At 35.0% G+C, this 13,006-nt stretch overlaps 1 protein-coding gene across 2 annotated transcripts in view; it reads right to left on the reverse strand.

Annotated features, from left to right (window-relative positions):
• The window catches only part of ZFPM2 (zinc finger protein, FOG family member 2), a 427,337-nt gene that overhangs the window by 303,869 nt on the left and 110,462 nt on the right, over nucleotides 1-13,006 (reverse strand). For both annotated transcript variants that reach the window (XM_032468099.1, XM_032468100.1), the window contains one exon: nucleotides 12,210-12,308. In XM_032468099.1, coding sequence (XP_032323990.1) covers nucleotides 12,210-12,308 — 99 coding nt within the window. The remainder of the gene's footprint in view (nucleotides 1-12,209; nucleotides 12,309-13,006) is intronic.

The following is a 13,006-nucleotide window of genomic DNA, read 5'->3' on the forward strand; positions in this document are numbered from 1 at the left end:
CTAGCCTCCAGAATTGTGAGAAAATTAATTTCCGTTGTTTAGGCCACCGAGTCTTTGGTCTTGTGTTACGGCAGCCTGAGCAGACCACTATAAACCACAATTTAGGGAAGAAGTGGTGGCGTCCGGTTGACTGCGCCCACACAGAAAGCCCCACGGGCTGCATGTGCAATCAGCCCTCCACCCCAGTCCCCTCCTCAGAGCGGTGCGAAACTCCTGGTTCTTATACTTGCAGAGTTAAAAAAGTCTACTCAGGTGACTTCTTTTATTAAAAAAAAAAAACAGTTTTCAGAAGTCACTACTGCCAGCTATAGTATTAGAAATTGCAGACATGATATCTTTAGGCTTTACATCATTTATCACCCTAGTTAACAGCCATTGCATTAATCACATTATGAAAATTATTGTTTACATATCCAGTGTTCCCTTTTTATTCAATTTTCAGAGTAACGAAAATTACTGAGGAAGATGGTAATTTTCTTGGAAAGCATCTAATTTAAAGAAAAAAAAATGGGTAGAGGGAACAGAAAAAACAAACACTCTGATGGCAGAAAACGTCTTCTGCTCGTTTTTCTTTTGGCTAGCTTGCATTGGTTCTATATAGAAAATATAACTTTAAATACCATAAAATTAAATAATGCAAAAAATTGTTTACTTAAAATACATACTAAAAGAAGTGCTGTCAATCTCAGATACTCAGTCATTTTTATATTCTCTGTTGGGCTTACAGCTTATTTAATTATGTAAAAAATGCCCTGTTCCCACCTTTATTAGAATGTACTCGTGTATTTCTCCTTTTCATTTTATTTTATATTATTAATACAATGTTCAAAAATGAAACAATCTTGATGAATTAATATTAAAAAAATTAGTGGGGGAAAAAACCCAAAGAATTTGTTAAAATTCCATTCAATCTAGAAGGCTTGTGAATGTTTTTACCCAGGGTGTCAGTTGAAAAGAATGTTATACTTCCTGTTAGTATCAAGAGATTTTGCCATAAAAACTCAAAATAAGACATTTCTCTGAATATTCAACCTAATATAAACTTACGTTTAACATCAAATAATTATTTTCATTACTTTCCTGTATGTGACAATGTACTCAATAAATTTTTTTGCAAACGTGCAGCACTTTGCAATTTTCTCTTATGTTCACCTAAAATATGGCCCACAGAGATTCTGCCAAATAGGACTCTGTTGCTGGCAAGAGGCTCAGACTCTCCCTTTTGAGCCTTCCTTTCTTATTTCCCTCAAGCTCTCCAAGAACCTCCAAGATCCAGCACCACTTCCAAACCCCAGCAAGCCCAGTTAGGCCACGGGAGACCCTGCTTTTTGCTATTTGATCTCCAGGAAATGGCTTATATTAAAGTTTCTTTAGGTTTCTTTGCTGATCTTTTACCAAACTCTTTCATTGTCTTTTGGGTTGTTTTTTTTTTTTAACAGTTTATAGATATAACAGACCTTCAGCAGGTCGTCTCTTGGCTACGTCTGGGTTCCCAAGCATGACTTAAAGATACTTTAGTGTCCATTACCTTTCAGAAAGCCTCTCCATTCCTCAGGACCAAGAATGAGGGGAAGGATAGCACCTTCTAGGTGAGGTAGGGCAGGTTTAACTGCAAAGTGGATGCTTCCATACAGGCAAAATGGCAGCAAGTTTACTACACATGCTATGAAATTATACTTTACAAAAAACTCAACATTTCCTATCTGTCATTAACAACTTAAGAGTGCGTCCAATGAGAATTTCTCACTCTGCGCTTGGAATCACTTGAAGAGATCATTATTCCTGTGTCATCTCCTCAGCTTTATGTCTCTCCCCCCAGCAACCTCCCTTCCCTTCCCTCGCCCTCTGTGCAAGCTGATCCCTCAACCATTTCCCATCACCCCTCCCACTCTGCAGTAGGTGACCTTCCTCTCTCTTTGCTTCCACTGCACACTGTACATGCCTCTACAACTAAATCCATAGCAATGTATTTTAATTACCTCATCATTTGTCTGTCTTCTTTGCACTATGAGCTTTTTGAAGGTAATCTGAGTCCAAGTCATCTTATTATCCTTGGAGTCTGGCACACCGTTATTCTTCAGTAAGTGTTCGAACTAATTAAATTAATTAATTCAATGCGGGTCTGCAAAGGTGCAGGGGAAGAGGTACAAGATCTGGCAAGCATATGCAAATCATATTTACAAGTGAGTAAGTTGCAAGCTCCAAGTATCAATCTTGTAAACAGAGTAGGAGTTTATTACAAAGACAAAGATACAATCATCCCCAGGTCCAAATGTACTCCTGAGGTTAAAACAACAAAAACAGTAACAGTAACAAAATACTAGCTGTTAATCAGTTTGAATACTAGAAAGAGGGGAAAGCATACCTCTAACCTATATAAAATTTGTAGTTAAGTTATTATATAATATATTATTATTAAAATTAGCATATCAATTACATTAAAAGTGATAAAAATCCAAAAAAAGTCTACACACAAACTATTTGGTAAACCAGTTACTGGGGGATAAAAGTTGAAATAATAAAATTTAAGAGAAATGAAAAAAAAAGAAAAACGTATTACGTAAACCCTGAAGATACGATAGGGACAGTAAACAAAAAATAACTTTAAAATAATTTATAAAAGTTAATGGAGAGTGGATTCAGAATAGCTTACTATGAGAACATAAATTTCTTTGGAGACACATTCCTCAAGTTTGAAAGATTGTAAGGTAGAAATAAAATGGTGATGAACAATTTATCAATAAACAGTTTCATAGAAACCCAAATACGTTTTATATTTATTTGCCAAGAGGACGCTAGAAGAGTTTTTTCCAATAGCTGACTCCATCTGCTTGTCTTCCCTCCCACTTCAACCGACCACAGTCTGGTTTCAGCTACCAGAGCTCCAATGAAATAGTTCTAGCTAAAACCACTAGTATCCACACGGCACTAAATTCAAGGAGAGTCTTTAAATCCGTCTTGACCTCTCAGCAGCGTTTAACCCAAGCATGATTCCCTCCTTCTTAAAACTATTACAATCTCCTGGTTCTCCTATCCTGTCTGGTCCCTCCTTCTCAGAGTCTCTTGATGACACTTCTTCCTCTATCCTTCTGCTAGAGACAGGCGTTCTTCAAGCTTCATATCCAAGACCTCTCTATATATTTCCATCTACTCCCATGCATTCCATTGCCGTGCATACGATGCTGACTCTCCAATTTCCATCTCTAGATGACGCCTGTCTCCAAACTTCCCTGTCCTATATTACCAATGTTCTACTCAACAGCTCCACTTGGACGTCTCACAAAAACTGCAAACAACATATGAAAAATCTAGTTCATCTTTCCCTCAAAACATGCCTTTCCTTCAGTGATCCTGACCTCAGGGAATGGCAACAAAATACTCTAAAGTTGAGCAAGCCACATGCAATCACACCCTCAAATATATCCAGTGCTTTCTATGACCCTCTTTCACCTCTTGATAAGACTGCTGTATTTCTATTGCCCTTCTTCTACCCATTCTATATTTATCAGTCAACATAGTTTATTTTAATGCAGTTATGAGTGTGTGGCTTATATGCATAACATGTCTTCAAACTGATCTTGAAATTAAATCCAGTGATAGTATTATGAACTACAAGGCCCTGAGTCATCTGAACATACTGCTTACTTTACCAGTCTTACACCACTGTTTCTACCCTATATGATTCTGAAAAATGTAATGAGAAAGAATTAAGCGCATATCTGCTCTTTCCTGTATAAACAGTATTCAGGGGTAGCTGAGTTGTAGATGAGGGAATGATTTTCAGAAGTTAGTAAGTTAATACAGAAGGAATGATAAAATGTGAAAAATCACCATTTTGCAAGCCCTAATGATATCATGGATCCTGGCAATGATCACTAGGTGAAAAGGTGATGAGAAACTACAATGGATGGATGAGAAGAAAACACCTGATCTGCCTGATATGTTGTAATATCACAAGTTGGGCACCCACTTGGATGTGCTTCCTGATAAGATGCAAGAGAAGGCACCCAACAATGTACATGCAGTATCATGCCCATAGTATCAAACCTGAATTTATTCAAGGGTTTCCATTCAACTACCAATCTACAAAAATGGGTTTTACCTCGTGTACCCAATCAATATTACCCTTTCAAATAATCTAGTAACCAGTTCCAAATGTACAGCCCATGAATAGCAAGTGTATGTATTTCTATGTACTTGCTTTTATTTTCTGCAGTTCTAAACTACTTCTACTTTGAGTGTACGTCACTGTGTTGGTCTTTACTTATCCTTCTGAGCCCGATTAAGTCCTTTTCTACACCAGACAAAATAAAAACAAATAATTACATGTTTTAGGTTTTCTTTTTTCAACTTTTCAGATATGAGTGTCAGTCGTATCTTTAGGTATCTTCTCCGGGTATAATGCTAAGTCAAGGAAGACAATCAATGTTAAAAATCCTTTTTCCAAAATAAATACCCAATGCATACATTTTAATAGAAGAGATCAGGAAAGGGATAGCAAAGGTTTTCCTTATATCCTACTGACAAGTGACTTCCTGGGGTGCCCTAGAGAATTCTAAGCCGAATTATGGCTCAGGAGGAAAGAGCACAGCAGAAGCCCTTTTACTGAACAAAACTGGGGTAAGTTGCTAATCAAAACAGCCAAACCTAAGAATGATTTTTAAAATAATAATAGAAGCATTATATTTTAACTTACAATATACAAAAGCATATTTGATAATCAAACTTCTTTGACGTAGGGCCTGGACCTTTTATTGCTGGATAAGCCCACATTCATAAACAACATTCAAATGCTTCCTCTATAATTTCTAGTTTGACTCATTAGAGGGAGGGTGTAAAAGCACTTGCAAAGCCACCTAAGGGTAGTTTTTTTCAACATTTTTATGATTTTCTCCCTAATTCTTTACCATTATTTTGTCCACACCTAAATGCTTTAGTTTTTTCTCTTTATCCAGTCTTTTGAAGGCTTCAATATGGTTGCCATAGAAACAATGTATCTTTTTGCAAATATATTTAACTGGTTTAGACTAGTTAAAAATCAATTAAAAATTACAGAAAGAAGGACAGTTGGCAAGCATACAGGTGACAATCTACATAACACCTTTCTAGCTCCAGGCCTCTGTATTGTTTTGCTGGGACTGCAACGTGCAATAAACTGAGTGGCTTAAATGACAGAAATGTAGTATCTCACAGTTCTGGAGTCTACAAGTCCAAGATCATGGTGTCAGCAGGGTTGAGTCCTTCTGGGAGCTCTGTGAGAGAATCTGTTCCGTACCTCTCCCATAGCTTCTGGTGATGTGCCAGCAATCCGTGGCCTTACTTGGCTTTTAGGAGCATCATCCCCATCTTTGCCTGCATCTTCACAGAGTGTTTTCCCTGCCTGTGTGGTCTGTCTCCAAATTTCCCCTTCTTATGAGCACACCAGTCATGCTGGATGAAGGACCCACCCTAATCCAGTACGACCTCGACTTAATTACATTTGCAATGATCCTATTTCCAAATAACATTATATTCTAAGGTACTAGAACTTAAGACTTCAACGTGTGAACTGTGAGGGGACCCAACTTAATCCATAACAGTCTCAATCAGTACATTTTAGAGAAAAGGTGAAATTTTAGTTTCATTAAGGGAGCTTCTACTGTAAAAGGTTGATTGAGGAATTTTGCCAGGATAGACAGGGTGTAGGATAGGAAAGAATGTGTTGCCATATATTTTTCTGGGATCGTGATATACTTAAAACATTTGACACTGTTTTTTATTTTCCAGCAGTGTGTTTGAGGAAAAGGTCACTGCAAAGAAAGGGCTAAAAAAAGTAATCTCAATTCATTATCTTTTAACTTGAATTTCTCAATTAAACTTGTGCAAACAAATTAGGTGTTTGCAAATTCTAAAACAAGTCATTATCTAAATATCCTTAATTCTGATTCTTGCACTACTGAGGAAACATTAATAATAATAATAATAATAATAATAATAATAATAATAATAATAATAATAATAATAATAATAGATATATTGTATACAATTCTTTATAACTCAGAAACATATCTTTCCCAACAATAATCATAAGTCCTTTGCCTTCAACCTACCATTTTTTTTGGTTAAGTTTATGTGTGCCCTAATTCTGTATCAGAGTGCAAACTGGAGTAAAGGAATAAGATAAAAAGAACTTTTTTACTGTGTTTATGTGGCATTCTGTTCTACAAAGAGTAAGGCTTTCATCTTTTAATCTGATATTCACTTAACTACACAACAGAAGATTTATTTTGACCCCCTCTTGTTTCATAAGGGGCTCAAAAGTCTGTAGCAATTTTTGACACTTTTGTTATAATGTTTTTCTGAACCCCCCTACACACACACACACACACACACACACACACACACACACACACACACACACACACATTCCTCCCTGCCTCATTTTCATATGGACACAAAGCGTTGGGATAAAATGATGGTTCATTATAGTGGTACAGAGCTCTTATCTTCATCCGGCAAGAGTCATTTCCTTCCAAAGATTGAAATGCAAATGTGAAAATTAATGATAACTGCATTATCTGATAGCAGAGATAATACCAATTCACTGTCAGAGTAATACACAGTCATTCTACGATTTCCTCCGCTTCTCACAATATTCTTCTTACTGTCAGACTATATCTATGGTTAACTATGTTTCATAGGTTTCTGTTAATTTACTTCAAATGGCATTTCCCAGATCTTATATCTACCACATTTTCCCAATCAAAAAGGGAACGAAATCAGAACTGTAATCTCCAAGCCCTTCTTTGGACTAGTAAAGGGGAAAAAAAAAAAACTGTATCATTAGTGTGTGCTTCTGTTTCACAGTGGTCTTCCAGCTGCTGTTCCGCTTTACACAAAACACTCCCCGTCCTCTCAGCCTTATTTAAGGCACAGAGCACAACTAGCCTGATCACCTGCGTGGATACACAACACTGAACAGCAACTGAATGAGGCGACTACTTATAGATTTCCTGACCAATTTTTAGTCCAGATGCAACAAGTACACAGATCTGACTTTATGCTAGACATTTATTCTTGAAAATGAATTTCCATAAAATTTCTTTAACTGCATTATGTTTTAAGTCCAGTTGAATAGAACGTAGTTAATATTACCCTATGGTAATTTTAACATAGTAAAATCATTTCGCAAAGTTAATTCACTATACAAATGTGGGCTTATCATCTACAAGGCATTGTAATGGCTACTAAGGCATAACTGCCAAAACGATACTACAGGTAACATTAAGAGCTATTCAGTAGTACGTGTGATGCTCTGATCTCCATGCTTTACATAGAAAATCTCATTAATGAGGTAGTTATTATAATTAGCTCCATTTTGTAAATAAGGAAACAATTGATAGGTGGGAAGACCAATATATCAACAGAAGTATTTTTGGTCTTCTCCACTCATTACACTACTCCAAAATAATTTATCCCCGATGGTAACTCAGGTTTCCACTTATCAACCTAGGAGCAAGTTATGCTGTTCAGTAATACATAAGACACACACAAAAAAAGATTCCTAATTTTATTCTATTAATCCTTCAAATCATACAAGGTCTGACACTCTACTTTGTTTTTATTGAAATGGCCCAAATGGTTAACATATACTTATCAAAATGTATTTAAATTGAAGTACATGATTAGCTAGAAAAGTTCATGTCAAAGAATCTAAATGACTGCTTGCTCAAAATTTTATACCTATGTATATTTGCGTTAACACGTGTTATTTGGGGCTACGTGTACTTATCTGCACAGTCTGAGTAACATGATACGCTCCTTTCCTAGAGCTCCTGGAAATTTCAATTGCAGCTGCCGTAAGACCTAGGTCCATTCACTATCAGACCAGAGAAATCAAATTATTCATTATTCCCAAGTGCAAAAAGAACTAACCATATTTTTAATAACATAAGCCAGAGAGTTGGCATTCTTAGAGTTGATTTATGTAAGATGTGACTTTTAAGGTACTCATTTCATAGAAGTAAATTATGAATTTATAATGATTTACTGGGATTCTCTCTCCCAAGTCTCCTTCTAAATCTAAATACACAAGTCAGCACTCCAGAATTTGGCCACAGATTGCAGCTCTAAAGACTTTTATTAAAAGAGGGAGCCAGAGATGTAAACACTGTTTTCAAAATAAGGGCAACATTTCAACTGCTGGCCAATGTGGGAGGTCCTAGGGCAAGGGAAGGCCATTACCATCTAACAAACCCCACGCCCTCAGCTAGGTATTTTATATATATATCATCTCTTTCAAATTTCATTCTCATAACAGTATTACAAAGTACTTATTATTCTTCCCATTTTAAAGATAAGGGAACTGAGGTCCTGGCTGTTTAATACGCCCAAGGTCACGAGGCCATAAGTGTCAGCATGTGAACTCAAACAAAGATCTGTTTGGCTTTAAAATCTGTATGTTTTCTTCTGTGGTCCAGACCATTCTATACTTTCTAGGTTGACTTCCTTAATTACTGCATTCTACCTATCTACACTACATGAATAATTAAAGACGGCTTAAAGGAAAGAAATGACATCAACAAGAGAGAGTGTGGACAGCATTATATTACGTCTTTGGACTTCTCTCTAGCACCTTTCACAGTTATTAGTGTACAATCGCTATTTCTTGAATAATTAAATGTATAAGAATATTGGCAAACTGAATTACTTGTGAGGGTGGTAAAAGAAAATGTATTTACTTAAAGAAGACAGAAATGATATAAGTGACAGATAGGCAAATACAGATGAAAAGGAAGAACAGTGGACAACAAGTATCATATGAATTAGATTCCTGCAGTGTTGGGGTAATTTTTTTAAGAGCAAGAAAAAATAAAAATTGAAAATAGACGTAAAACACTGAATTAATGAGGTAACAATTTTACATTGGCCTGAACTTTGCTAGCTTCATGTGGGTCTAGCATCCCCCTCAAATGCTGAAGGATTCAAGAACTTGAAAATTATTTCAGTAAGAGTCACAAATATTTAAACATTAAAGAATTTCACCACAGAAATGTTTGCAAATGTAAGATAATTTTCCTAAAGACTGTTTAAGGTTCTCCCTAATCATAAGCATTAACAAAGGTGTGAGCAATTTCTAAATGTGCCCTTTTAGATGAATAACAAATAAGGGAAAAAAATTTGCACCGGGGAATTTGCATTTGATAAAAATAGAACACTTCAGAAGGGAGGTGATTCATTACTGAATTGAGCCATCAAGAAAAGCTGCAGAGTCGTCTTCAATCAAACTTTAAAAATAAGATAAATCCTGATCCATCTTAAATGATGTCAGCTCTACACCTCACATTCTTTAGATAATTACCCTGTCCTCTGATTCTGTTCTAATTTTAGAGACATCTATCTATCTCAGAGTGACTATCAGGCTGGCGGGAGGGCCTTAAAATTAGGAGACCTTGAAACCACACCTGGCTCATTACTTCATGCCTTAACTGATAATTTGTAGCTAAATTCAAAACTAGACACTTCATATTATAAACGTTTACCCTTGTGTCAGATGTACTACTGGACTTTAAAAAACGACAAGAAGTATTTGTAAAGGTTCTGCTTTGAGACAACAATTTCCAAGCCATAATCTTATGTGTATGATCTGATTTAATACTCACAAAAGCCCTAAAAGGCATAAATATCACCCCACATTTTACAAATAAGAATAAAGGCACAGAGAGATTAAGCAACTTGCCAAAAATCATCCAGCAAGTAAGTGGCAAATGCAGGATCTGAACTTAAACCTTTAGATCCTAGAGCTCCTTTTCTAACTTGTTTGGAGTAGAGTGTCTTCCAAACTTGGAAATTTTTCTTTCCTTAATACAGTTGGAAAATACCCATAATTTTTTTGAATAACAAAATTTTGGGTAAAACTGTTGATGCAATCACTGTTCATGCAACAGCAAAAGTGCAAGAACATCTTGAATACTTCCTCTGGATTGAAGGAAAGCAATGAACATTCTACCTTAAAAGATAAATATCCAACAGACGATCTTCTGTTATGAATCAACCTCATCAATCAGAGGGTGTCAAAATAATAAACCTCCTTTTTTGACAAAACACCTGTAGGAAAACACATGTTACCGATTTTACAGTATACAAAGGAAGAATTTTCTCCGTGCGTACCTGCTTAAAGGCGTATGATTTTCCTTTAAAGTTTTTACATATTCATGTGTGCCACAGAAAAAGAGTATAAATATTTTCACCAATATCAACTAAATAAAATATTTATTAAATCAGATACATTAAATACCATTTAACTCACAGATATAGAAAACAAACTGTGGTTACCAGGGGGAAATTGGGTCAGGAAGGAATAGATTAGGAGTCTGGGGTTAACAGATGTACATTACTTTATATAAAATAGATAAACAACAAAGACCTAGCACAAGGAATTGTATTTAATTTCTTGTAATAACCTATAATGGAAAAGAAACAAAAAATATGTATGTATGTATATATATGTATAACTGAATTGTTTTGCTGCACACCTGAAACTAACATTGTACATTGACTACACTTCAATAAAAAATAAGAATTTTTTTTAAGTGAAAAATCTTATCCTGCATGACAACATCATGCTTTACCCTTGCTCCCCTCTCTCTTTCTCTCTTTTTTCTGTTTTAGCTAACATGCAGCTTTATTTCTGGAAAAAGCTTCCTGAAAAAGGAAGCATTGGGTGTGCAGTAGATGTTAGTAATTCACCACCCCCTGAATTTGCTTTCTTACTCCCAAGTCACAGGGAGCACTGTGGGCCCCAGACTTGAGCAAAGAGGAAAACCAGCCACCTCTAAGTTTGCTCCTTTGAGAAAATCCAGAATGTATCCTTTGCAAGTAGGCATATCAGAAAGGACATATTATCTAATTTAAATGTAAAAGCTCTTCTAAATTATCTATGCAAACTTAATTCCACAAATAAAGATCCATACAACATAAAGTTCACTCACCCTCTTTAATTTAAATGTAATCCAGAAGAAAAAAAGTAAAATTTTTCCAAAGGTTTATTTTGTTGTTGTTGTTTTTTTCAGTCAAAAGAACTCTTCCTTACATTAAGACAGAAGCATTATGTAGTGAGGTAAAAATGCCAGATGTCCGCATTTTCTTTCAAACTCTTAAAATGTGGTATTATGGTACTTTAAATATAATACGTTTTGATCCAAAACCTTGTGCAACATTATGTTATAGTAGACAGAGTACAAACATTTGTGTGTATCATGAATAACATTAGAAATGACATCATAATAATCAGATATACTGTATCTTCATTTTTGTTTGCATTATATTTTCCAGCTGCTGGGTTCAGAAAATTACCACTGGAGTTCCTCTCTTCTTCACGCATAGCAGAGAGCAATTTGCAAAGTCATGCAAGGGTGAAAATGTGACTGAAATATAGGGATCTTTCTTAATGAAAAATGTTACTGCTTTGGAAATTATGGCTAAAACTATTTCAAAATTTGCTTATATCCATAAGCCCTATGACATAATAGTCTCCATTTATAAATATACCATCAATTGTAAATTAGTTGGCACCAAATATAAAGATTTCCATCCACGGAGTTCTTGTGAACTGTATGTATTTATAGAAAATTATGTTGGTGTTCTGGAGTACTTTAACAGCTTTTGTTTTTCTTGAAATGATTAAATATCAAGATCTTTAAAGTCAAATTTAATTTTCAGTCATAAAAATGAAAATATAACCAAAAAACCTTCACTCAAAGGGAGGCATCTGTTACTGTTTTCTACACTTCTAAATACATATTGAGATTCCTCAGTCTATGACTTAACAATATGATTAAACTGAAAATATTTCTTTGGAGTATTGTTACCTCTTTGAAGCTTTAAAAATATGCCCAATTTGAATATGGATATAGCACAAAGATTTCTTTTCAAAGAAAAAGCAAGTAGGATTGACTAAATTCTTACAATGAGTATGAAAGAATACAAAGAAGGAAACTTCAAGCAGAGGTAACACTTTGGTTTTTATAGTTCGTTTATCAAAGATAAAAATCTTCTTTAAATAATGATACTTATCCAGCTTCTCATGTAATCAACATACAAATATATATTTTTTTAAGTCAGAGGTGAGAGTGTAAGAGTTTCATAATTTAATTAAAATTTAAGAAAAAAAAGTGAATTCCTGATAGTAGCAACAGATAGATGGTTGAATATTTAATTTTTTGTCCTACCTGGTCCATCCCAGTCGTCTGTCTCAGCTCCGGGTTGCCCTGGTTTCTCTGACTGTGTGTCTCCATCTGATTCTGCTGCCTCCTGGACTCCATCATCGCCTGGAAAACACCAACACACAGAGAGAAAGGGGCATGATTACAGCCCTCTATTTGACATTCAAATCCTCCTAGAGGGATGTTCTTAGCATGTGTCTAATTACATATTTGTTACATACGCTGTCATTACACTGAATAGGTCTATAACTAGTCATTTTGATATCTATTATGGCTTTATAATAAAGAAAATCAACATCAGCCACTATAAATATTTAGACACAATAAAGTCAACATTATAAATAAATAAACTGCTATAAATGATTAAAAAAACCCTTCCATAAAAATTTTCATTTGGAATTATTAATATTAGACAGAAGAAGAAAGCAGTATATAATTTTTGTAGTGCTTTCAATACAGAAAACCATAACTTGCTTATTTCCAAATTACAATTTTTACAAAGGCAAGAAAGATGCAACAGAAAAAAAATACTATAGGAAAAGGCATATTTATGTTTTGGGTTGAATTTAAGTTTTCTGAAGATTTTCTTTTCCCCCAGCATTAAACTTGCTAAAACTTGGTTGTATTTATTTTAAAAATGAGCATAAAAAAGCCATAACTGAATGGTTATCATATAAGATAAGCTTGTGACTCAAGACTTTACAATGCAGGAAGCTATAAACCTATACTTGTTCTTCAACAAGTACAGCTAGTTTGTACAATTGCATGCCTTCATTTTCACATAAGAAAAGAAAAACAATGTG

Source organism: Camelus ferus, chromosome 25, assembly GCF_009834535.1.
Source record: "Camelus ferus isolate YT-003-E chromosome 25, BCGSAC_Cfer_1.0, whole genome shotgun sequence".
In the NCBI taxonomy this organism is placed as follows: Eukaryota; Metazoa; Chordata; class Mammalia; order Artiodactyla; family Camelidae; genus Camelus; species Camelus ferus.